We start from the raw sequence: 24,474 nt of genomic DNA, 5'->3' as shown, positions 1-24,474 counted from the left end.
GAATGCTGCAGGCAAGTCTATTGAGACAAAAGTAATTTCATTGAGGTTCAAATCACCCTCATCTTAGTTCCGTTTGGCTGACTTAAGTGCATGCTCACACAATCACATTTATTATGCTCGCTCGACTCTGACGGCAAAACATCCTGGCTTCGCATTATGCACATTGATATACGCGGCTTGCTCATCCGCCAACATTCCACCCGCTGTGCTCTCAAAGTCACTGCCCTCAACCACCTCCGCCGCCACCATCATGTGGTTCATGTTGTACGCCCTTACTGACAATTGTCGGCTCAACTGCCGTTCAGGCAAGACTTCGCCTTTAAAGAGACCGCAGTCGTGGGCGTGGACGAAGATCGGCCCTGTGCCACGGTACGGTGTGATGCTGTCGGCTGGGAATGGGTCGTAAGCAATGAGATTCAGGATCTCGCCGGGACTGGCGTCGAGGAGGCAGCGGCGGCAGGGCGGTCGCATGCCTTCTGATGCGGTGAGGGAGATTGGCATTGTGTCTGAAGCAGGAAGAGGGACGGGGAGGGCAACATATTTCAGGGCGACTGGGGCAAGGTTGGCTTGAAGCTGGCTGGGGGCTTCCGTTGACTCGGCACTGGAGGACATAGGCAAAGTCATATTTATGGGAAATGGATAGCTGTGTTATCAAAATTAAGACGTAGACAATAAGGTGGCTTAAAGAGCTCATGTCTTCTTACTTACGGAACAGCAAGTTGCTGAATTATATACCTATACCTGGATGCTTATGATTTCAACGCTCAAAACCCCGAATAACCAACGTGCACCTGTTGCTTGCAGAATAGTCCAATTAAACACGGCCGGCTATGGAGATGGCGTACCCATTCTGACATAAAGTCCTTCCTATTTGTCACTTCTATAGCATCCGACGTAGAGATGTTGCTCAGAATTGTCCAACCACAACAGCTTGTTACAAAGGTGGAGTTCCTCCTTGTCATCGCACCATTCCTATTTGACGCTGCCAAAGTAACGTTTATCATAGTGGTAGACGTGCCAGGAATGGACAGAGGAGAAGAAGGCGGCCGAAAAGCGTCAGAAAATTCGTCTCTGCAATGCCACAGATGACGGAAGTCCGCATGATGGAAGCAGGGATGAAGGGCAAGATTGAACAGGATCTGCTGGATGGCGGACCGGCGTACCTGAAAAGACAAGACACACTCTGGCACGTGGCTGGCCGGACTGTTACCGCCTATTCAGCGTTCAGAAGCCCAATGTGGTGGGGATTCTCTCCATGTGCACCAGATTGGAGAAAACAGTGGACGATCCAGTAATCGTGAAGACGCAATTGAAAACGAGTGTACCAGGGAAAGTACAGTATCAACAATTGGACTACTGTGTTGTCAACACAAATTTCTTCAGAATTGATGGACGGATTTCGCGTGTAGCCCCGGGTCTTGGCCAACTAGAGACATCTACATTGTAGGGGTTTTACTCCAAAGGGAGCAGTATGACCCGGAAGCTGGCCATAATGGCGCTGTGACAAGAGTTTCGGAAGCTATGATTCCTCCTGTCCGTGGTGCCGACGTCCTCCGCGACGCGCGGGAACAGTTTCTATATAGGACGTTTAGGTAGACGCTTACCACGGCCTGTATAGTTATGCCTGTAGGCCTTAGTGGGATCTAGTTACAGTCTTAAGCCACAAGGCGTGCTCTAGCTCGAAATTGAGATTGGCGGATATCCCACTCGGACATCAAGATTGCTTTGTTTGAGCCCTGGAGTCGACCATCTACTGCTAGACCCCCCTTGTTTACATTTCAGATAATCTCATCGACGAGAACCAAAGACTCATCATCTCTGGAGCTGTACCATGGTTGTCAGTCAACATGTTTAGTATGTAACAAAGTGTCTAAGGCTGCAGTCGACCCCGGACGATCTATCATCCACTTAAACAATGTAGTCCCCGCGCAGCTGGATCATAACCAAAAGGTTGATGCTCAGTCCGAGCGAAGCGCATAGTATTCCTATTTGTGTATTAACTTTAGAGACATATATCAACTGAATTTGGTTTTCCGCATCATGGACTGGCATTGAGAAACGCTTATCTGAACCCCCCGTGATTCATAAAACAGCCCTCATGACCTATGCTTCGGGCCCGTTCAGAATTTCATCAATGAGCTTTCCCACCTGCAGACAGGTTTCATCTTTCATATTGGATGTGAAGACTTGAATTGCTGTTGGCGCTTGATCTGTCTCTTGTGGATCATCTATGGTTAAGAGAAAAGCTTGTCAGTCTAATTAATGGGGATTGTGCGAATGATCCTCAACTTACAGGAGCCTACGCGACCATAAGTCTTGGTGTTCGGATCTAGCTCTTTGCTGGCCTTGCCGAATGGAATTATGCATGAAGGGTACTACATTGTGGAGTTAGTGACAGTGTGTAAAACGAAGATAGGGTCATAAGAAGCGGAAAGAAAAAAGACCGAGATGGAAAAGTCGGTCGGTTCGTGCAGCATGGATCATGTTACTTACATCCAAGACATTCAAGAACACGGTATAAGCCGGATACTGGAAAGTATCATGCTTGACAGCTGTGTGTTGAGCTCCGGGACAAATGACAGCATCGAGTTTCAGCTCATTCCACAGCTTCCTCCATGCTTCAGTTATTCGGTGCCTTTCCCTCCCTAGAGCAGCAATCTTATGGAATACATCCATTTTATCGAAATCGGCCCAGAATTCTTCCAAACTATCCCCTCGAAATGGAGCCGCACCAGCCGCCACTGACGGCACGAGAGGCTCTCCAGAACTGGTGATAAACTTGATGCCGTCTGTGATGTCCAGTGTGAACAAGCCCATCGACAGTTCCGCGAGGCTGGCGATGTGAGATGCCTCAGGGCCGATGGGAATCAGGTTGTGCCCGCTCTCCGAAAGAACGGCGCTTGCTTTATCGAGAGTTCTCTTGACCGGTGGATATAATGGAAGCGAAGAGTCGGCGGACAGCACACCAATATTGAGTCTGACCGATGAATCAAGTGGAGGTAATACTTGCCAAGGAATATCAAGAGTTGTCGAATCATGTCGTGCTGGATGAGCAGAGATAATGGCTTCGCTGAGCGATTGCAAAGCAGCAAAGGAATTTGCCATTGGGCCAGCAACGGGTGCTATTGCGGCAAATCCCTCTAGAGCAGGAGACTGTTGTCCTCCAAAGGGAATTCGACCGGAAGTGGGCTTAAAACCATAAATCCCACAGCACAAAGATGGTATACGGATGGAACCCGCAATATCAGTCCCAATTCCAAGAGGTGACCCTCGAAAGGCGATCAAAGAGCCCTCCCCTCCGCTACTGCCTCCAGCGGTCAACGCCGTGTTGTGAGGGTTCAACGTTCGGCCCCATATGTTGTTGTGCGAGTCGGCTGTCATCATTGTTTGTGGTATGTTCGTCTTCACATATAGGACTGCGCCAAGGTTCAGCAGGATATCGACGAGGGGAGAGTTTTGCTCCGCGGGTTTGTTGAGCAAAGAGACAAAGCCGATGCTAGAGTCCAATCCCTTTATCTTGAAGCTGTCCTTGAGGCTGATAGGAAGGCCATGCAACGGACCGGCAGTCTTCCCATTCGACGCAAGATAAGCGTCGAGTTCTTTTGCTCGTGTCAACGCAGCATCGTAGAAGGTTTCAGTAAGGCAATTTGTGAGCTGCTGTGCAATAGCCGCACGTTTGCAAAACGCCGTGGTGACTTCATAAGAAGAAAATGTGCCCTTTGCCAACGCCGAGAGCAACTGAACCGTGCTGTGATCTTCCGTGATCTCCAACTCTCGTATATTCAGGAGACCGCTTCGACGTGGAATGTCTTTGTCGATCAGCCTGGTCGAATTGGCCTCCAGGGGCAAAGTCAACTCCTTCCAGATTGCATCTGGTAGCTGCCACTCATGTGGCACTAGTTTTCTTGATGCATTCTGCTTCTCAGCAACGACCTCTTGCCAGGTTATTGCGGTTGTTCTCAAATCGATTGAACCCATATTTGTTCTGACCTCTAGCTTCTTATGGCCTGTGTCATGACATGGAACTGAGAAGTACTTGTAGGAAATCGTAGAAGTTTAGAGGCACAAGAACGGAGATCTCAACTCTCTGCGAGTATTCAAGATCGATACTAAACAATTCCCGGAAACATAATCAAAAGTGCCGACTTCTGGACCATTGGCTATGCCCTCGATCACGCTCCAGCCCCTGGCCTGCACCCCAAGGTTCAACACTAAACCAAATTGGGCTTGCCGCCAGGCTAAAAACTAGCGATAGATACTGTATCTAATGCATCGGTCTTGTGGATCAATGCATCAGACCGGGTGATGAGTACAACTGAATTGATAAAACACGAAAAGCGACAAAGATAACGCATTTCCGGGTAAGTCATTAGTTTGACAAGGACCATGAAGCTGTCTAAAGCTCAGAGAGTCAGATGACGCAACTTTGATTGATCAAGCCAGATTTCCAATTGCGCACACATGAGCTTGAGTTGTCGGCCATCGCCATCCAATATTTTGTTGTCCTCAATCCATGCGCCACGCAGAAAAAACATAATGGACTCGAATTCTCGCCCTCCCGTGAGATCCTTGATCTCATTCAAGACACCGACCAGAGTTTCCCTGTCCTGGGACCGTGTGGCAGCCGTCCCTAGTATAGCAATTGGGCAAATTAGTAGAGGCGTAATGGGTTCTGCGTTCGAGTGAAACTGATGCAGGTTGGTCATCGCTGCAGTGAACAAGTCGTGCGCATGACTTGCAACTTCCTCCATATTTCGATAGAGAACTCTTAATATGATTAGCTGCGTCGCTAGTAGATATAACCGACACACTCGAGCCAGTAGGCTGTCCACTCCAGGAAATGTACTCTTGTTTCCAGGCCTAAAATCCATCGAATAAGTCAACTGCAATGACTCAAGGCGCTCACTGAGCCTCGAGGCTCTGACTCGTCCAACACTATCAAGTGGCATCAGGTGCAGAAGACATGAGGCTTTGTACAAGACATCGTACATATCACCAGGGAGCTCAAGCCACAAAGATCGCCGGAAGGAGGATATCTCAGGGAATTTCATTGCTGGTGATGACGTGTACAGGTCTGTGAGCGTTTCCATAAATTTATAGCCGTTAAGTAGTTCCGGATGAAAGAGACTGTTTATTGCAATACGAAACGCGAAAGCCTCAAGAACCAACGAACCTAGGATTGTTTTTGGTGGCTTTGTTGGTAGTCTTTTGAAGAAGATGTCTTGTGCTGCCAGTAGGTGAGCACAACTTAGTTGCTGAGATGATGTGTCGAAACGCTATGGATAAAACTCGAGTTTAGTATTCAGTAACACCTGTGGCAACGAGACTATCACCGGCAACCTACCTCAAAAAGATGGAGCATTATCATCACTGCCATAGAAGTAGCCACGACTGCAGGTTCGTTGAGACTTCCGCCTGACATTTCTGCAGCAAGGCTTCGGAGCGCTTCACAGTGGTGCTGGATGGCAACTTGCTGCCATGCAGGCTGTTTTTGTGAGAGAACGATAGAAGAACATGATACCATTGAGTGAAAAACAGCTGGCGATTGCGCAGTGAGAGGTATCGTCAGCGTGATGATACTAGATTCGCGTCCAATATCAAGTGCATGTGCTGGTGGACTGAAGACGAAGAATAAATCGGTTAGTGAGCAAGGTGGAAGGCCTCCGATCGTCCATGGGACTGATCGAGGTGTTGAGCTTAGTGTAATGCTCGATGCGCAGTCCCAATTTGAGATCTCATCTTCACGACATCCTGGTGAAGGAGTGCGTCTTGGTGGTGGAGAGAGCTCAGGACTAGAGCTGCTGGAAACACGACCACCTGCTAGCGATGGCGATGACGATGGCGACAAGGAAGATTGCTTGCTAGTTGATAGATAATCACACCGAGAAACGTCAGATTTTGCACATCTCTGACATACTGGTCGTTCCTCAGTGCATTTCTTCTTGCGTTTTCGGCCTTTCCAATGCCGAAGAATTAGTTCTCGCGATAAGATGAGACTACGGGAGGGTCATACATGGCAGACATCCTTTCACAGAGCGGCTGTATTTGCGCTTGGACTCAGCATCGATCCAGCCGTCGCGATATAATTCGAAAGTGGAAAACATCTTCCGCACGACTCAAGTGCCGCGACCACTCCCGACCTTTACGGAGAGTGTGCGATGACTAAGTGGTCGGAGAGAGCGGCCACGGTGTCAGGAATGGTTGCGTTGGAGACAAGATAAGCCTAGGTAGTTGGTGAAACAATGTAGGGTTATCAGTTCTTGAGACAATGTTTGATTGTTCACGATTGAAGGTCGTCATCTATGATTTAGCCAGGTGTGGATAAGATATTCGCCAGTTGTGAGGCGATTGTCTAGTGCGGCGGCTGTCCATTTCAGGACTAGTCTTACTTTTCCCCGAGCATCTTAAAAGCTTATCTCGTCATATCAAAAACACCCCAGGATGTATTATAAGATAAACGTGGTCAGCAATTACGGTATAATACCGCATTTGGCTTTCCGTACTGCTAAAGTGAAGTGATAAAGCAGCAGCAGACAATATTTAACGCCCCAACCCAGGCTCTTGTTGCTTCTGGCCAATTCTTCTCTGAAGGAGTCAGATGTGAAAATTACCACCACTGATTACGCTGGAAGTGATGGATTTCGTACTACCCAGTCTTGCTACGATAGTATCCAGTGCATGAGTCCATGCATGAGCCATCCTGTCGAAAGCACATCGAGCGTTCGAGCCGGGTGGACAACGCTTCTCTTCCCGCATCGACTCGAGGTTCATCTAGATATTGCTGGCACCCTCATCTTTTACACAAATAATAAACGGCTGTTAGATCCAGTACACAATGGATATCGTCGCCACGTCTTGTCAGAATCTGCTATCATCATAGAAGTTGATAACATCATGGCAGCTGCTGGCGGTCCCTTCCAGCCGCATAAATCCACGATACGAAGTATCCGTCTGATGAGGACGAATCGCCCTCCTTCACAGTAGACATAGGCTCGAGTTGGAAGAATCTCAAAGTCAGGCTGACTTCGCTGGATGTCTCCACAGTCCACAATGGAGAACCATATCTTATTTGAGGTCCTGTAGGATTTTTTGAAGCGTGCCTATCGCGCAAAAGTCGACACATTGCTCCACTGCCGCATTATCCTGGCGTAAGTATTGTGTAAACCCGATTTTCCATTCTAAGTGTGCTCCTAGGAAATCCATCAACATGTCGGCACTAGTCCGCTCATGCCGAAGCTCGGCATCTGAGTGGATGTGCCGATAATGCCTGAACACATCATGCAGTATTTTGTTGTATCTGTTGACCGAAGATTTGATAGAGGGTGCCAGACAGGGCGACTGCAAGCTTGATGGCAGTAACTTTATAGAGGGATCGACTGTCATCAAAACATAGTTTTCAAGGGAGTTGTCCACAAGTGAGGCTTCAATCTCCACGATGTCTCTCTGAAGAATAGCCGCCACACTCACCAGCCTTTGCATAATCTTGAGACTTGAAGAACACGGGGATAAGTGGACTAGTGTACTCATGTGCGCAAGGTAGAACATTGCGCTAAGACCGGAACATGTGCTTTGTATCTTGAGGTAGGCTTTATTTTCGGGGTACGCCGTCTCGCGCCAGATTGCGCGTTCATAAATCCCTCTCAATGTTTCATGTAACCTTGATTTCAATCCAGCGATAGCAGATGGTGTCAAGAGATCAGTTACAAAGAGTCGAAATTGAGTTGTATGATGGCACAGACGCGTTAACGAGGGGTGCGACAGTCGCCTTCTTCTCTCGCCTGGTGAACTTTGTTCATGGAAGTCATTGAGCATTTCAGCAACCACCCCTATCGCCAATGCGACATTTTCAGTTGTAAGTGTCTGGCATTGGTCTTGCAGAGACATGTTGAGGGCTGTCCATGCTGCCATACATAATTGAACATTTCGATCTTCAATATTACGGAAGCCTGCAAAAGCGGTTTCCCATTCGACACGGCATCGGTCACCAAAATTTCTTCTATCATGGAACAGCGAGGGCTCCACTAAGGAACGGTAGGCCAAATACTCCTGAAAGATTGACTGGCGAACTGGCTCGTCGACCAACCCATCGACTCGCGAACTGCGCGACATTGGGACAAGAAGCTCACTGGTGTCAGTCGACTCAATGGATAGGAACAGAGACACGAAACTTACTTCGAATTCGAACTCGGGCCATGTTTTAAAATTGATAGGCCTCCTAATTGTGACCGGAGATGACTGCACCATTGGAGGAAGGTCATCGTCGAGAACTTCGTTAACTGTCACGATCGCTGAAAGGTATTTCACTCCGGTCAGGAATCCGTCATTTTGCACTGAATCCTTTTTCGGATCGACGGCGTTGTTGTGAGCCCAGTGGTCGATTGGAAGAAGAATTTCTGCCATATTCTGCAGTGCTTGTAGAGGTACAAAGACAACAGTACTGAGGGCAGAGGTATTGAATTCCCGAGAGTGATAATTAGCACTTCTTGATCATTGTGATCTGACTTCGTTCCAACGAAGCAGGTCTAGAGCTTAACACTAATTCTTTGTGGCTGCGTCTCGAATTTAGGGGCAGCAACAACCAGGGCATCAGTGGGTGGATATTTTGGTTGTTCTCCGTCAAATCTGAGAACATTTTCAACAAGTCCAGCCTTTTTCGCTTATGTGCCGCGGCTGAATCGAAGATCTCTCCCATCGACAGAAACTAGAGACGCCACTGGTCATCTAGAACGCTGAGAAGTTGAAGCGTAGTAGACTGATTGCAAAGCATGATGGAGCACAGACGAACTTGCGGTCCGGGCGCCAGGCTCTCTCCCGCATCCTCTACAAACAATGCAACCAGATCCAGTCCTGGGCGGCTCGGGGTTTTTATTTACTCAGACTTCGAGTTTCGAGTTTCTACAGGGTCGGATGCTCTGTCTTGCCTTGCGCAACTGGGTGAAAGGGAGTGCGTCAAGTTGTGAGTCCGACTACAAGGCCACCAAGTCTGTTTTCGGTGAGCTGGCTGGTTCGGAATCCAGATTGATTACCACCCTCAAAGCTCACATTCACACTCCGTTTCTCGGCAGCACCGACCTATGCGTTGGGCCTTGGCTTTAATTAGGTGGCCTACGCTGCTTGTGCGATGCTCATTTTTTGGGGCATGAAGACTGCCGTTTTGCAGTGTTTTTCTATGTGCTCGAAGAAGTCTACCTTCCAGGAGACCTCTCTTGAGTGCGATGTCTCTACCAGTAGTGGCCAACATTCTTGAAAAATTTCTCTCTTTGGGATCGGATTCGCTGACGAAAGGTTCAAATCAAGTGTAGTACGATGACATCTGTGTGCGCGCATATTTGAATGTACTCTTATTCTGCAAGACTCTTCAATCGCCACACTGCTCGGGGTGCAAACCCTGCTTTTAGGTTTCTTGTCAACTCGCCAGGTGAAAGGTGATTCCATTTCCGGACGGGAAAAGTTCCCAGCTAGCCATTATGTCCTGAATTCTTTACGACTTTGACCCCAAGCAAGTTGTAAGTCGCGTCCCCCTAAGCAACATTCTTCTGTAGACACACGGTTGGCTAGTTATGCGTAAGAATGAAACTCACTAGGCCTTGCAGTGAATTCAAGGCCATGCTAATTAATTACCGTAGACACGAAAGACCCTTTCATCCAGTCACGTATATAGACTACTCATTTTGAAATCTCTGACCTTGTATTGTTCAACGATTGTTAGGCTGTCCCTGTTTTTACTGGTGCTCCGTATAGGGGATAAGGATACCCTCAGCACTCTTCTGTGTGTTACCGATACCAGTAGCTTTCGTGACCCATATTTTAAGGCACGAAAATGAAATAGTAATTGTGGCCATGTGGCATGTTTAAGTCGCTCTAAATACAATTGAAAGGGATGTACCCAGTCATCGGCAGATTTAATGACACTGTCTTAAGTGATGACCCATACGTAGGTGTCACAGTACTGTTTCTGCAAGTATCATTGACTTTGAAAACTCTCCAATCTACCAAATAAACAGAGTCCTAAGTTTCGGTTGAGAATGGAGCAAGTGTATTATTGACGACGGTGGACCTGGGTCCAGCTTGACTCTTTCAGAAGTCTCTCTTGCCACCACCACGCTCGACCACTGCATCAGGGAGCATTGCATTCTTTCACTCACCATTCAATGCTCAACTTCGCTCTCAAACTTGCATTTGCTTCGCTGGGAGCTGCTCAACTTGTGTCGCTTGTCCTTTGGAGCCCATTGATTCCATGATATCCGCTTGCATGTGCTCTCCGTTCTCCTGCACCTGGAGCATCACATGCTTGTGGGCCTTCCGAGGTTTCAGACTTCTGTCGAACAGCAAATCCATGGACTCGAGTGGCACAGATTTTGTCTCTGGAAGCAAAAAATACACAAAGGGGATGGAGAGGAGTTGCAGACTAGCGAAAAAGAACCAGACCCCGTACTGCATCTGGGCAAACATCTGAGGCGTGAATCGTGCAACAATGAAGTTCCAGAACCAATTATTTCCCGCAGCGAAAGCTTGTGCGAGAGTCCGAACATTCTGGTCGAACATCTCACTATTGACGACCCAAGGGGTTCCGCTCCATGACGGAGTATAGAAAATGGTATAGATGTAGAAGAACACCATAGCTGCGATGCCTCCTCCTGATAAGGTGCCAGATGGGTTGTTTTGGGGTTTCGCTACCGCAATGTAGCCACCTACTACCCAAAGGGAGAGTGAGCCACCAAGGGCACCGATCATAAGTAGCTTACGCCGACCAAATTGATCGATCATGACCATGATCCATACGAATGTGAAAAAGGTTTTCAGGCATCCAAAAATTCCCGTGGTCAGAAGTCCGGTGCTTGTCCCTGTAATGCCAATGCTCCTAAACACAGTGGGCGAGTAATAATTAATTGCATTGATGCCACTCCCATTCTGCCAGAAGAACAGTGCACCACCAAGAAAGAATCGATATGCAATCTTCCGGTTTTGATATACCTCTTTAAAAGGACCGGAAAACTTTATACCGATAGTTCTCTTGAGATGTTCCAGTGCGTCATCTGTCATCTGCACCTCGGTCAGAAGATATGGGTGATCTTTTGGAAGGCCTCGCAGGAAGCACAGCGTTTCAATTGCCTTTTCACGCCTACCGGCTGAAAGAAGCCAACGTGGCGTTTCAGGAAGGAAAAAAGCGCCAATAGCCAGCAGGCCACCAGGTATAAGTTGAACTGCGAAAGGGATGATCCACTGCTGTCTTGAAGGTGCCATGTGCTGGGTAAGGCCGTACTGTAACAACACATCGAGTCAGCAAGTTCAGATAGCGCCCGATGGAGAAGGTCGTTATCTTACGTTAATCCAGAAACCGACGAGTCCTCCACTCTGCCAGCCAATTTCCCACATACCAACCAGGCGACCTCTGATAGCAGGGGGTGATATTTCGGCCAGATAAATTGGGATAAGATTCGAGATGGCACCGACTGCAAGACCTGCAACAACTCGACCACCATACAGAAAACCAAGGCCACTATCAGAATCAGTGGCAAGCATGATACCAGCCCCCAGCATGAAGAGCAATGCAAATATAATTAGGCCAATACGCCGACCAAGAAAGTGACCAGCTGGATATGCTCCAAAAGCTCCGAAGAAGGCCCCTGCTTGGTAGCAGGAAACGATGTTGGCAGAGATGAGGTTGACTTCTGTCTTGCCCATGGTATCGAAGCCCATATCTTTCCTGAATGCAGGTAGAGCCATGGTGCCCCCAATAAAGGCGCTGTCGTAGCCGATGGTTGCGGCTCCTGCTGAAGCGACAGCTGCGACGAGGTAGATCTTCCAGTTGTAGACCTCAGGAGGTGTCGGCCGATCCTCGACCTTTCGCATAAAGTTGCCACCCATGACAGCGGAAAAGAAGAAGAATCTGGTTTCCTTGATTGATTCGAAGATGTAAGCGATATGAAGAGCTACATTTCAAACCACTCAGCACATGGATGGTATATATATGTAAGTCATGAAGACTTCGGAACTTCTCCTCCGGGGACCCCGGCTTGTCCAAATCCCCAACCCAAGAAGCGAGATTGGGGAACACTTGGGAAGTACACAGCGGCTAGAGTCATAGCCGGCATGTTCACAGACCCCGTGGTGCTCCGATTGTGGATCGATGAACCTCCAATAATTCCATAACTCGTGTGGGTTCCTAGGAACTATATCCGGAGAAGATGCAGCCGGCTTTTCAAGCTAACCAGCGTTGATGGATATTGCTGCACGATCTGCCAAGGGGTATCGGGAAATGCAGATGCCAGAATCACTTGCTGACTTCGCTATCACTGTTAACTGTTTACGTACTTCCCACCGGTATGTCAATCTGACAGCTTACATCCAAAGGATGTCTGTGTGTCTATTCACGGAATCATAGATTTAGTTCCTGGCTCAGCCTCCGCCATGCGGCGGCACCTCGTTGCGCATGATCACGAGGTACTGAAGAGTCTGCATCACTCATGGTCCTGGAAAAGAGTTCCATAGACACCCAACCTTCGAATCCTAGCTCTTTGATGAATACCCTCAGCACCTCAACCACTGGTAGGTAGCCACCCTTATCCTGCTCATATAGGAAAAGGCGGGCGTTCCTGCTCCAACTCATTCGTGCTGGCTGTCCATCAACGTGAAAGGGATGGCCTTCCACAAGCGGGCTTTCCAGTCGTTCTCCGTCAGAGGCTTGCAGGTAGAACACTTTGGCTACATCTATCGTCTTGACCAGATTGCTCAGACTTTTCTCCAGATCAGAGTCAGCTGTGGGCCCAACTGTGCCTGAAGTCGTTGTGGGGTCACCCCAGACTCTTCCAGCAATATTGTAAGCATCTAGACAGCATCCAAAATTTGACCTATCCACTCGTCTGACAATGTCCCAGAGGTCTTCCCATTTATTGACATATGTGCCCCAAGCCAAATTCTCATAGGCAAAACGGACTGGAGGCGACTCTTGTAGACCTAAGTCGGCGACTTCAACCATATCCCTAACAATATGGTCTACGTCCCCCGTCACACCTTGACCAGCAGGCATGAAGTTAGAAGGGATCTGTATGAGATCTGTTCCCAGGGCGCGGACGATCTTGAACCAAACTTTCAGCTTCTCAATCTTGGCTTCATGTTCTGATGTGTCGGTCAAACCCTCATAAAAGAGGAATGGCTGCAGACCAATGATTGATAAGTCCAGGGAATCGCAAGCCTTGCGAATGTCCGCTGCTGCACGTATTAGATTGGTTTCACTGGCGTCGCCGTATTTTTGGGCTGCATATTCCAAGTCTTCGTAGAATATTTCCACGCCTTGAAACCCTGCATCTGATGCTTGTTGTAATTTGTGATGAATTTCGTGTACCCAAGCTCGGCCCAATGACATCGACGCTATTGCCGGTCTGTAGGTTTTGGCGACTGTCATCGATGACATTGCTCACGGCGGCCGTGATGATCGTGACTTCGTTTGCGGGATGGCGACGGAAAGCGAAGGAGAAAATGTTAGAAGAACGATCTCCTTCAGGTGTGTTTGTGTGGGGTAGGCCCTAGGAAAGTTGTCAATGAGGTAAGATTGGCAGAGGAGGCTTCGGTAAGGACCTTAACCGAACTTGTGGCCGTCCTTCCAACCGACCTCCAGGCTTCATACGTCAAGGTATTTTGATCCTCGTTTCCTGTAAGAGGTCCCAGGTATAGTTGCGTTGAAATCTTCAATCAGTACAGCGAAGAAAATGGTAGACTTACACTCGCTGCCTAAAGCCTCCCGGCCGCAGAACGCTGTACGCAATAATGGACCTGACGATCTTACGTTCGAACGCTACAAATTGAGAGAACTGGCCGAAGGTTGGCCGTCCTATCGGTAAGTCTGCAATCCTTGCTGGAGACCTACATCAGGAATACTGAGCGGCAACAGTGACGCCTGTGAGTGGGAGAATCTGAAGTCAATCTTCCACCCTGATGCTTATATCTACACAACATGGACGGGGCGAACCCACCATCTGGACTTCATTGCCGCTTCACAAAAAGGAATGGACAATGGGGCATTTATCATGCATAGATGCCATGGAATCAGCACCGACATAAATCCAGAGGCCACTCGAGCAGTAACTAAGATGAAAGCGACGATCACCCAGCGCTTCGATCTTGATGGGGCTGAAGCCGATGCCGAAAGTGATTGTCGCTTTTGTTTCTTCTGGATCAAAGAAAATGGTGAATGGCGTGCCAGATATGTCAGGCATTGGTACGAAAAGGTAAGAGTTGCGTAATTTTGCCTTTCATTATGCATGGCAACTAACCGATACTTAGGATAAATTGATCCCTGTGAATCCTGCAAAAGTGCCGCAATTAGATGAACAACTACTGAAGACTTTCCCTACCGGTTACCGCTATCTGGCTTACTGCCAGGAGAAGACGATGGGGGTGAAAGTTCTGCTTGATATGCCGGGTCACAGGCGAGAGAAAGGTGTAGCAGGGGGCAGCAAGGCTTGTGGAGAAAAGCACGACCTGCTGTACTGGCAGTGCAAGGACTGGGTTGAGGGTAGGCCGGTTGAGATATAGGTGCCATCTATTTTCGGTAGAGGGAACTTTCAGGGTATTTGGTAGTTATGGTCCCCATTTTCTGCGACGTACAACTATTGAAAACTCATCCTTAAGCGTAAAAGGTATTTCCTTACCAAGGTAGATAGTTGGAGTTGGCATTGTGAATCCTGCCCCTGCTATTCAGTCGCCAATGCGGGGCTCACAAGGGTAAGTTCCTATCCGAGCATGATGCATGTGAGGCAAACCTTGATCGCGTGAGATTCAAGCACCCCTGCATTCTACAAGATCATAGATTACAACAAAATTGACGACCGTAACGCACAAATCGACGACTGCAGTCTGTATCGAATTTCGCATCAGTATCCAAGAATTCGTTTTCATAGGAACACAATGGCTACAAGCTCTGAAGATCTGCGTGCGTTCAGTTATTTGGTGGGAATTGGTGTTACACATTCAATAGCACCACCAATGCACGACTACACAGCACAATCACTAGGGTTCAACTGGAAGTTTCTGGCTCAAGAATGTCCGACTGTCGATGATGCAGTCTCTCTATTCCGCAAACCAACTTTTGCTGGCGGGGTGGTGACGATGCCGTACAAATCGACAATCATGAAGCACCTCGATGGTCTTGACGAGTATGCTTTGAAGATTGGCGCATGCAACAACGTCTATCGAGCAGCTGATGGCTCATTGCGAGGAACCAATACCGATTGGCGCGGTATCAAAGGCTGCCTGTTGAGCGTGCCGACAGAGGGTAATGGGAAAGTGGCCTTGATTATTGGTGCCGGAGGAGCATCACGAGCTGCCCTGTTTGCTCTCCATGACCAGCTCGGCTGTAACACCATCTATATCGTCAACAGGGATACCAGTGAATACGAAATGCTCTCCCAGGATGCCCAGATCTATGGCGACAAGTTGAAGCTCATACATGTTCAGACGGTACAACATGCCAAAGACTTGCAGGCGCCAGTTTACATTGTAGGAACAGTGCCTGATTTCGAACCATCGAACCCTGCTGAAATCGAGGTTCGCGACATTGTGAACCAATTTTTGACCAGCGAGACGAAAGGGTTGCTGTTAGACATGTGTTTCAAACCAAGGCGAACAAGATACATCAAATTGGCCGAGCATCATGGCTGGAAAACTGTAGAAGGTACGGAAATAATCGGACACCAGGTCCCCGAGCAGTACCGACTTTGGTGCGGTGAGGATAGTTCCCGTCGGATTGACATGAATATGGTATGGAAGGTCCTCCGCCAGGCTGCGGATGACAGCAAGGCAATCAACTTTTAGCTTTGGAACATGTAGAGAAAGCGACAAAATTTTGCTTTGTTCTACAAACTTTCATATATATCGCGCTTGGTAATTGAAGATTCGCACTCCAATCTTTTGATTATGAGTCAAAAATGTTAACTATTACACTAACCCGCGTATAACCCAGGTGAGATTTGAACTCTCGTTTTAACAGCGAAAAGGTTATGTCTTGACCGCACTACTTCTCATGCAACTTTAGGATCTGGGAGCAAAAAGAATAATCGCCAGCGAGGAGTGAAATACAACCACCTGCAACTGATACAATATAAATAATAGTCCTTCTTGTTCACATCTGCTCATGCTGAACAGCCTTTTGCCTGATCAAATTTCCAAGACCAAAAGTCAACGGCAGCCAGATATCCAAACACGCCTAGTCCACAGATCACGGCTTCGGCTTTATCACTCAGATAGCTATGATGGCGAAATGCTTCTCTCTTGTGCACATTGGAGATGTGTAGCTCAATGAATGGAATCGCTGTGCCTGAAAATGCGTCTCGGATCGCTACCGACGTGTGCGTGAAAGCACCTGGGTTGATGATAATAGCGTTAACTCCTGCAGCGTGGGCAGCATGTATGTGGTCGACGATTGCTCCCTCGTGGTTTGATTGGAAACACGAAATCGACAAGTTCTGATCAGCACCTCGTTTGAGCACTGATTCTTCAACATCCTTCAGAGTTGCGGAGCCATATATGGTGGGCTCGCGAGTGCCCAGAAGATTGAGGTTTGGCCCATTGATTATGAGGACACTTTTCTGAGCCATGTTGAGAGATTGAACTGGTTCAGCTTGCGTAAATTCAGGCTTTCAGAGGTTTCAATTGTAGTGAGATTCTGGACGACTATTGTCAGATGCAATGAGTAGTTTAGCTACGAAGATCGAGTAGTTTTCGCTCCAGGCCCATACAACGAGTTAGCTCTTTGGACTACGGAGCGTTATGAAAATATGCCCATGTTCAATGAGATCCGCTACAGACCCAATATTTTCGGTGTAGACCTTAACCGCATCTTTCATCCGAGGAGAACTCACGGGAGGGTAGTATTCTTCTGACAAACAGCACCGGCCTAAGGCTCTTGGTATTCGTAAATCGGTAAATTGATGTGTCCCTCGTCTCGAGAAAACTATACGCACACGAAGAACCATGATTGGAATCAGAAGTAAACTAGGGAGGATGATTTCATCAAATTCTGTGGTTGTTGCCGGTTGTCCCTCACAGCAACTTGATAGATCTGCGTCCGTGGATACTTGGAACAATGCAGGGTAAAATGTGTCTACAATCTACAGTTTACGCATTGGATTAATAGTAACAGTCCAATCAAGTGCTCACAATTTCACGGAGTCCGATCCCCGACACACCCTTGAATCGAGAAGAATTTTGAGGATATCACTGCAAATTCGGGATTCTCATAGCGGACAGTAGTGTCAAAGCTGGGAATAGTCTCTTAGCTGTTATGCCCTTGCGATCTGCTCCCGGAGTGCTTTCTCAATGACCGTGATTGGGGCGCGCCAACCTGTCCATAGCTCGAACTGTGCATATGCTTGCAATCTCAGTACATCAACGCCGCCGTAAACTGTCCATTGCGGAAGTCGCCCAGCGACTTCCATCAACGCAGTGATCTGTGGCCTGTAAGCCATTTCGATTAATATTCCGGGCCGATTCGCAAAAACATGAGCAGGAATATCTGCTTCCGTGATATCGTCTGCAGGAATGCAGGAGACGATGATGTTTGATGCTGGGGCTTTCGTTAGAGAGTCATAGATTTCCGTGTTCAAAGACGAGAACTCTTTGCACACGACTTCGGCGTTGCTTATGCTTCGATTCACCACGGCAACCCGTTGAACGCCCATATTCTGCAAAGCGAAGAGAGCTGCACGGGCTGCTCCGCCCGAACCAATGACTGTGGCCGTTTCACACTGCACATTGTGACCACTTTGAATGCATTGTAAAATCCCCAGCCAATCGGTATTATCGCCCCTCAGCTTGCGTCCCGATGGACTTTCCACGACAATCACGGTGTTCACAGCGCCCAATTTGGTGGCTGAAGGAGATAAAGAATCAAGCATTGGTTGAATGTTGAGTTTGTGTGGAAATGTCACCGAGGCACCGCCAAAGTCGGGCTGAGCAAGTATTTCATGCACCTTATCGTCCATTTGGGGAGTTTGGAAGATTGAATAGTCGTGTGGGAGGCCCAATTCAGCAAAGGCGGCGTTGTGAATTGTTGGACTTAATGAATGTGCGATGTTGTTGCCGAAGATGAAAAACTTCCGTTTTGGCAGTTGGCCTATGATATGCAAGCCTTGATGAACCTGTGCCACGGACAACTGGCCAGGTGCTGAAGACCGGGGAAGGAGAGGATGTGTAACGAATGAGATTGGACCCATCATGCGTGATAGCTGACCTTCTTGACCCATGGCAATTGCAATCATGGGTTTTGCATAGGCCTTTCTATATCGGCGTAAAAATTCTACAAGGTCGTGGCACTCCTCCATTCGAGACGCCAGAAGGCTGAGTTTGAGGATATCTACGTGTAAAGTCAGTCCCTGAAGTCAAACAGTCCATGAAAACAAACCTCCGAAGCTAGCTGCCGTGATGTATTGCTCAAGTTGATCATCCGCCCACTTCACCTCACCAGTCCAATCATGGATTGAGGCTATAAGTTGACTTTGCCGCTTGGCGTTGACAATGGCTTCTCGCATAGTATCTGGCCAGGAGACTTGAACGTCAATATACTCGCAACCTTCGTCAATAGCCGAGAGGATCATTTCAAGCGCTTCATCCACGGCTTCATCGGGGAATTGGCCACCTTGAGAGACTGTTCGAATAGTGAAGATGACAGGAAGGTCTGAAGCTTTCCGCAACATCTGTAACTGGTTGGTGACGAGATTCGCTTTCGAGGCTTCGTTTGAATTTGGCGACCGTAAGAAGTCTGCTCGAAGCTCCCATATCTGGCCCCCATAACTTATACGTGTTAAATCTTGGGTTGCGACCGTAGAAAGGTCAGGGAAGGTCAAGGAAATAATGAAGGTTTGCAAGTGCTTGTGATATCTTGTAGAGATAAGATCTTCCTCAGTTCCATTACTGAGTATTGAGGTCATTGTGCCCAAAGACTCTGGTGAGTCGTTTATGCCAAAGACAAATAGGACGTTAGAGAGATGCATTGTTATGCTTGAAGACACCGATCGAGAACAGGCACTCCGCTTGCGGCAAAGGACTCACCCGGTATTTCACGTGATCCTCAACGTCGAAATGCTCACCAATTTTAGGTTACATCGGCACCAACCCTCAATCTCTTGTCATTCTGTCGTAGTGGTTCCGCACAGCCCGGCGCATCACGTGTACCGGGGCTGGTCGACCTGTAAAGATCTCATATTGGGCAATACCCTGTTCAACAAGTACATCTAGGCCGTCGACGATGATCCATCCACTTGCAGATCTGGCTTGCATCTGTTTGATCAAAATCGTTTCTAGTGGTCTATACGCGACCTACTCTCTAGTTAGCAAACACCTTGGATGATATTGGAGTTCATACCTCGACAAATACACCTCCTGATCGGCTCTCCAGCCAATGGTCGGGGATATTTATTCTGTGAGGCTCCTGACCTCCAATACTGTGTGCTGGTATGCAGGATATTACGACTGTTGGCTGGCGCATATCTGCAGGCCATGTCGCGCTGAGTGAATCTAGAACACGTAATTTCATTCCTTTCGCATTGTAGTAGGCGGTAAGCTCTCGGGCGCGTTCCTCTGTTCTGTTGAACACGCATATCCGTGTCAAGCCCAACGTGCGACAGGCATATATCGCCGCTCGAGCCATTCCACCTGCGCCTATAACCAGCGCAGTGCTGCTTTCACGTACCAAATTGGCTGGTGAAATGTTCCTCTCAATGCAGACACGGATACCAATATGGTCAGTGTTGAAACCCTCCAATTCGATCTTCTGTACATCAGTTTCGATGTTCTTTCGATGAACAACAATTGTGTTTACTGCTCCGATCTCCAAGGCTTCTGAAGAAATGCTATCCAAGATCTTCAGAGCCTGGGTCTTAAATGGCAGAGACACGGTAATGCCACCACATTGTGCATCTTCTAGCAGAGAGTGAATTACGGCGAAATCGTCGGATTGAAGTAGACCGTACGAATGGGGCAGACCACATGCTGCATAAGCTGCATTGTGAAAAGCGGGAGAGAGACTGTAGTTGACACTCTTGCCAAGAATTGTGAACTTCTTCTCAGGAAGGATGAAACTGGAGTAAACAGCGGCTTGCGCTTGTTTAATAGTCAATCCACTACTGGACGGGGCTTCTTGGACTGATGAGAGCACTGGATTGAAGCAGACCGATGTGCGGCCGGCAGAACCGGTATTGTAACAGATAAGAGGTAGGGTCCATTTCTCTCTCGCCTTTTGGGCCTCATACAAAACCTCAAGATTCTCTAATGGAGTCGTCACTTCGTGGGTGAGACGAATTGCATGGCAATGATACTTACATGCCAGCTCATGATATCGTTCCCATAAATGCCGCCTTCTATCAGCGGCCACAGATTGACTGAAGTGCATAGTAGCGATGATACTTGTGGAGCCTCTCAGGGCGACCAATTTCTCGATGTCCGTAGGACTTGTTCCAAGATCAATGGCTAAGATGTCTGGAGCCGTACGCATACACATCTGAAGAAGGTTGAAGTACTCCTCTTCATTCAGTCCAGCGGATAATGGAACTTCGATCATGACTGGGGCTCTCGTATGTCGACGCAATGTGGCCACTTGCCGAACTATAGCGTCCTGAGGCGAGCTACTAGTGCTTTGAGATGGCTCAACTATCAGGCTGATCAAGTCGGCACCAGCGTCCAATATCTCGTGATCCGCACCGTGAGCTTCCAATGATTGAATTGAAACCTCTAGTGCATAGGTGTAAGCAGGCGAAAATGGATTCAGAGACTTGAGCAGCCTTGGGACTCGTCCATAAATCCGGTTGACAAAGTGAACGAAATCCGTTTCTGCATTCTTGAGCTTAAGGGTTCCACAAGCTTTGGGGTTCTCAAGGAACTCCTTGGTCTCAGTTATATTGAAGAAGTCCACCGTTGAACACGATCGATAGAATGCGTCACAAATCCGGTAAGCCTGGTCTTGCTCTACGAAGCTTCCTGGCATGCCTTGGAGGTATTGCTTGTCCCTCTGAACATAAATGACGGGGTTGGTAGTGCCAAATGATTGCAGGAGTTTTCTTTGTGCCAGACCCCCCAGCCCAGTCAGGCCACCGATCACGTAGTGCTTTTGGTATTGTTCAATAATCCTTCTGGTGACTCGATTCTCGGCCTCACGATAGGCTGAAAGTCCACGACGTGAAACAAAGTCCGAAGGTGCCAATCCCACGTCTCTCTCGAACACAGCACTAAAGTCGACATATTGCCGGCGCAAGGCAACTGACACGATCACTCCCAGAGTATGTTTCCCAGCTCCGGGAAAGCCGACGAGGAGGATTGAGGCGCTAGAATCGTAGCGACATTGGTGCTCTGGCGCAAATGCTGTACTTGGCAATACACAGGGCGTTCTTGTAGGAGATCTACTAGACGGTTCGAGAGAATGCGGACGATTATCCCTTGGGCCAAGAGCACTCCCGCAGTCTCTCAGATTTATCTGCGAGGAATCTTCTGTGATATTGTCAAGTTTCTTTTGCCCCTCGATTTCAGACCCATCATTACTGAAGGCTTGAAAATTTCGCTTCAAAGAGGTCTGAGCTGCTTGACCCTGGCCTGGGTTGGCCATAGGAGTCATTACTCAAAGGTGAGGGAGTTGGATCTTGAGATGTTCTGCTCCAATTTTGATCATGACATAAGAATCATCCAAGCTCGTGAGCGACAAGAAGACGAACGGCTAAGAGCTATGCCGATCACGTGATACGGGCGCGATTCGGGCTGGGCCCGAGCTTGCTCAGTTTTACGGCGCCAAGTTCTGGTAATGGCAGGGTCTTCTTTGGGAAACGAAAACTGGCGAGTCACTGAACTACATAGGCACCTAGGTATGCATGAGTGAATAGCCCTCTGATGCCCATCGGGCTCTTATGCCACAAATTGGGTGCATCTCTTGCCACCAACCTAAATGTCACAACGGGGAACGACAATGAAGCGACAGCGCATCGCTCAAGCATGTCATCAATGTCGGAAGCGCAAGTCAAAATGCGGGGGAGAGTATCCCGCCTGTCTGGTCTGTCTATCAGGCAACCGAACCTGCACCTATGATGAAAGCGGCTTTCGTAAACGTGGGCTGCAGTCTGGCTATGTACGGGGCTTAGAAGCGCTGCTTGGCCTGTCGCTCCAAGATCAGGCAGGACATGAACGCAGAATGCGAGAACTGCTAAGAAGCCCAAGCTCACGTGGCAGGTTGAATGCAGGAGGAATCACCGAATGTGCCGATGTTTGGCGACATTCCATGCTTGCCAGAGAACTTGAACAGATCATTTCCCACTCCGAAGACTCTTTTGGTAGTGCATCCGGCGTACTTTCACCGCTCAGTGATCCTGAGGACATCTGCGAACGACCCATCAGTGGCATCGCGGATAATGATGAGGACGATGAAGATGATATTGGTCCAGATTGTGAACCATCATGTGAAAACCTGCAGAAAGGAGGAGCGTCCTCTCCAGGACCGATGGTTTTGACCCAATTGCAGCTCCCAGAACAAGCACCAGAATTAGTAGACTTCTACTTCTCACATATCCATTGTTGGCTGCCTATGCTCGAGCGGAGGGATATACTTCGAGTGTTACACTCGGAAAAAGATGTCGAAAATAGTGATCCGTGTCTCAAATGTTGCCTTTGGGCAGTCATCATGCTCACTCTCTCTCGAACAAAGTCGATCCCGGAAGCCGATCAAATCTCTAAAAGGATTCTTGTTGCACTATACCTCCATCTCAACAACCGCCTCCAGGAATGGAGACTCGAAGATGTCCAAGCGTTGCTTATTATTGTTCTATTGAAAATTGGTTTGGGTGAACACCAAGCCGCATGGATATTGGTTGGTCAAGCTGCCCGAATGTTGCTTGCTCATGACCACCAACCCTCGCGGTATAATCACACGTTGCTCAGTTGCATCCTCTTAGACAACTTTCTGTCCGCTCTTCTCAATAAGAAGTCATGCTTCCCTCCGGATGCACCGCCCTTTCAACCATTAGATGAAAACTTGTTGGAAGAGTGGGAACCTTGGAATCCACCAGGAGTATGGGAGGGCAGAGAATATCCTGCCAAACGGAGCCCACTCAGAGCCGTGAGCGGATTCAATATGATGTCGCAATTGATGCACAAAATTTCTCGTTTGATTCATGGGCAAGACGACGATATCGACTATCATGCATTTTTAAAGGAGCTGCAAATCTGGAAAGCAAATCTACCTGCATATCAACAGATGCACAGGATACAGGGCTCGAGCCCTGTAGTCTTGAACCTGGAATTGATGTGGAGGTTTATTGTGTGTTCTGTTGTCTTGAGGTTCAACATGGAAGACCCGACTATTGCACAGCTAGCCTTGCAAAATGCACATTCCATATTGGATATCGTCCAAGCAAATATCTGCGATGAAAATGGATCAATCCCCATGCTTCTAGGCTACCTGATACAAGCACAGAATAGCATCGAAACCGCCTTGGAACCGCAAACTCCGGAGTTCGAAGATCTAGTCACGAAGCTACGAGGTCTCCAGTACGATCTTCGAAGGCAATGGGCGCCAACCGACGAATCGGCGGTCCCAGCCATCGTCCATGAAGATCGATACCCTGATGGGATGGCCGAAGCTAGTAGACCTTCAGTTTCCGGGACAGACTTCGAGGGGGTTCAGCCACTCGCTGACCCTCGTCTTTCTGGTTTGATTCAGGACAGAGACAGTAGTGGTGCGCCCTGGACGCAACGAGCAGATCCAATAACGATATCTCGGGGGCAGCACCATCCAAGGAGAATGAATGGTCCACAATGGTCCGTTGAAACTGACGAAAATACTTTCTCGGAAAGACTAGACTTCTTGGGTGTTGCGCAATCTACCCACAGCAATGACTTTGACGCACTCCTGGAAGGCATGTCGTCATTTGTTCCACCAAAGAGGTATGTCCATTTTCATTATGTCTACTGATCTCTTAAATGACTTTTCAAGGTCCACGTTAGAACCAGATTTTGCCCAAAATCTGGGATTTGTGAACGAGGACTTAGACCCAGAATTCCTCACATTTATGCATCCGGAAGCCATGCCAGATCTTAGCTCACTCAGCGCCGAAGTTTTTGACACTAGTGGCCATTTTGAACAGGGCGGGAGGCCATCAAATTCCTGGACGGGATAAACGTGTAGAACCAGATCTGAAACGCGCTCAAATTCCTGCGAATCTTGGAACAATTTCATGATCACTAAAAAGTGATAAAGCTGGGTTTTAGGCCTCTGGAGGCACAACCACAGCCATATGTCCAGCAAACTGAGATATATTATGCACTGCGCTCATATTTAGAAGCGGCGATTCTAAAAGCTTGTGCAAGATAAATGATGGTAAGTTTCACCGCGGTCTACCACACTAAGGTTGGATCCTGCTGACAGTGGCGAAAGAAAATCGAGTGGTGTGTCTCCAAGAGCTCATGAGGCATTGTGAAAACCGGCTTGATTCAAAGTCGTTA

The 24,474-nt window shown here is 48.2% G+C and overlaps 11 protein-coding genes across 11 annotated transcripts; 3 read left to right on the top strand and 8 right to left on the bottom strand.

The window, feature by feature from the left end:
• Window positions 1–111: 111 nt before the first annotated feature.
• Window positions 112–624, bottom strand: LTR84_001195 (uncharacterized protein; the record flags this gene model as incomplete). Its single annotated transcript, XM_064844821.1, has 1 exon — window positions 112–624. One exon carries the CDS (start codon window positions 622–624, stop codon window positions 112–114), a length of 513 nt encoding a protein of 170 aa, XP_064712681.1.
• A 1,479-nt stretch (window positions 625–2,103) lies between these two features.
• On the bottom strand, window positions 2,104–3,978 carry LTR84_001194 (uncharacterized protein; the record flags this gene model as incomplete). Its single annotated transcript, XM_064844820.1, has 3 exons — window positions 2,104–2,228; window positions 2,294–2,375; window positions 2,494–3,978. The coding sequence occupies 3 exons, from the start codon at window positions 3,976–3,978 to the stop codon at window positions 2,104–2,106; spliced, it is 1,692 nt and encodes a 563-aa protein (XP_064712680.1).
• Window positions 3,979–7,065: 3,087 nt separating this feature from the next.
• Window positions 7,066–8,400, bottom strand: LTR84_001193 (uncharacterized protein; the record flags this gene model as incomplete). Its single annotated transcript, XM_064844819.1, has 1 exon — window positions 7,066–8,400. The coding sequence occupies one exon, from the start codon at window positions 8,398–8,400 to the stop codon at window positions 7,066–7,068; it is 1,335 nt and encodes a 444-aa protein (XP_064712679.1).
• Window positions 8,401–10,167: 1,767 nt separating this feature from the next.
• On the bottom strand, window positions 10,168–11,868 carry LTR84_001192 (uncharacterized protein; the record flags this gene model as incomplete). The annotated part of the gene is made up of 2 exons (XM_064844818.1): window positions 10,168–11,262; window positions 11,326–11,868. The coding sequence occupies 2 exons, from the start codon at window positions 11,866–11,868 to the stop codon at window positions 10,168–10,170; spliced, it is 1,638 nt and encodes a 545-aa protein (XP_064712678.1).
• A 511-nt stretch (window positions 11,869–12,379) lies between these two features.
• On the bottom strand, window positions 12,380–13,414 carry LTR84_001191 (uncharacterized protein; the record flags this gene model as incomplete). The annotated part of the gene is made up of 1 exon (XM_064844817.1): window positions 12,380–13,414. One exon carries the CDS (start codon window positions 13,412–13,414, stop codon window positions 12,380–12,382), a length of 1,035 nt encoding a protein of 344 aa, XP_064712677.1.
• Window positions 13,415–13,709: 295 nt separating this feature from the next.
• PEP2_2 (Vacuolar protease A) lies at window positions 13,710–14,535 on the top strand (the record flags this gene model as incomplete). The annotated part of the gene is made up of 3 exons (XM_064844816.1): window positions 13,710–13,837; window positions 13,892–14,228; window positions 14,284–14,535. 3 exons carry the CDS (start codon window positions 13,710–13,712, stop codon window positions 14,533–14,535), a joined length of 717 nt encoding a protein of 238 aa, XP_064712676.1.
• A 210-nt stretch (window positions 14,536–14,745) lies between these two features.
• LTR84_001189 (uncharacterized protein) lies at window positions 14,746–15,813 on the top strand (the record flags this gene model as incomplete). Its single annotated transcript, XM_064844815.1, has 2 exons — window positions 14,746–14,751; window positions 14,803–15,813. The coding sequence occupies 2 exons, from the start codon at window positions 14,746–14,748 to the stop codon at window positions 15,811–15,813; spliced, it is 1,017 nt and encodes a 338-aa protein (XP_064712675.1).
• A 317-nt stretch (window positions 15,814–16,130) lies between these two features.
• On the bottom strand, window positions 16,131–16,595 carry LTR84_001188 (uncharacterized protein; the record flags this gene model as incomplete). The annotated part of the gene is made up of 1 exon (XM_064844814.1): window positions 16,131–16,595. One exon carries the CDS (start codon window positions 16,593–16,595, stop codon window positions 16,131–16,133), a length of 465 nt encoding a protein of 154 aa, XP_064712674.1.
• Window positions 16,596–17,279: 684 nt separating this feature from the next.
• Window positions 17,280–18,926, bottom strand: LTR84_001187 (uncharacterized protein; the record flags this gene model as incomplete). Its single annotated transcript, XM_064844813.1, has 2 exons — window positions 17,280–18,352; window positions 18,401–18,926. The coding sequence occupies 2 exons, from the start codon at window positions 18,924–18,926 to the stop codon at window positions 17,280–17,282; spliced, it is 1,599 nt and encodes a 532-aa protein (XP_064712673.1).
• A 187-nt stretch (window positions 18,927–19,113) lies between these two features.
• Window positions 19,114–21,592, bottom strand: LTR84_001186 (uncharacterized protein; the record flags this gene model as incomplete). The annotated part of the gene is made up of 2 exons (XM_064844812.1): window positions 19,114–19,314; window positions 19,361–21,592. 2 exons carry the CDS (start codon window positions 21,590–21,592, stop codon window positions 19,114–19,116), a joined length of 2,433 nt encoding a protein of 810 aa, XP_064712672.1.
• Window positions 21,593–21,925: 333 nt separating this feature from the next.
• LTR84_001185 (uncharacterized protein) lies at window positions 21,926–24,149 on the top strand (the record flags this gene model as incomplete). Its single annotated transcript, XM_064844811.1, has 2 exons — window positions 21,926–23,916; window positions 23,966–24,149. The coding sequence occupies 2 exons, from the start codon at window positions 21,926–21,928 to the stop codon at window positions 24,147–24,149; spliced, it is 2,175 nt and encodes a 724-aa protein (XP_064712671.1).
• Between the last annotated feature and the right edge of the window lie 325 nt (window positions 24,150–24,474).

This window comes from Exophiala bonariae (assembly GCF_035927105.1).
Source record: "Exophiala bonariae strain CCFEE 5792 chromosome Unknown scaffold_1, whole genome shotgun sequence".
NCBI classification, from domain to species: domain Eukaryota; kingdom Fungi; phylum Ascomycota; class Eurotiomycetes; order Chaetothyriales; family Herpotrichiellaceae; genus Exophiala; species Exophiala bonariae.
Note: the sequence above shows the minus strand (reverse complement) of the source record. Positions and strands in the feature narration are given on the sequence as shown.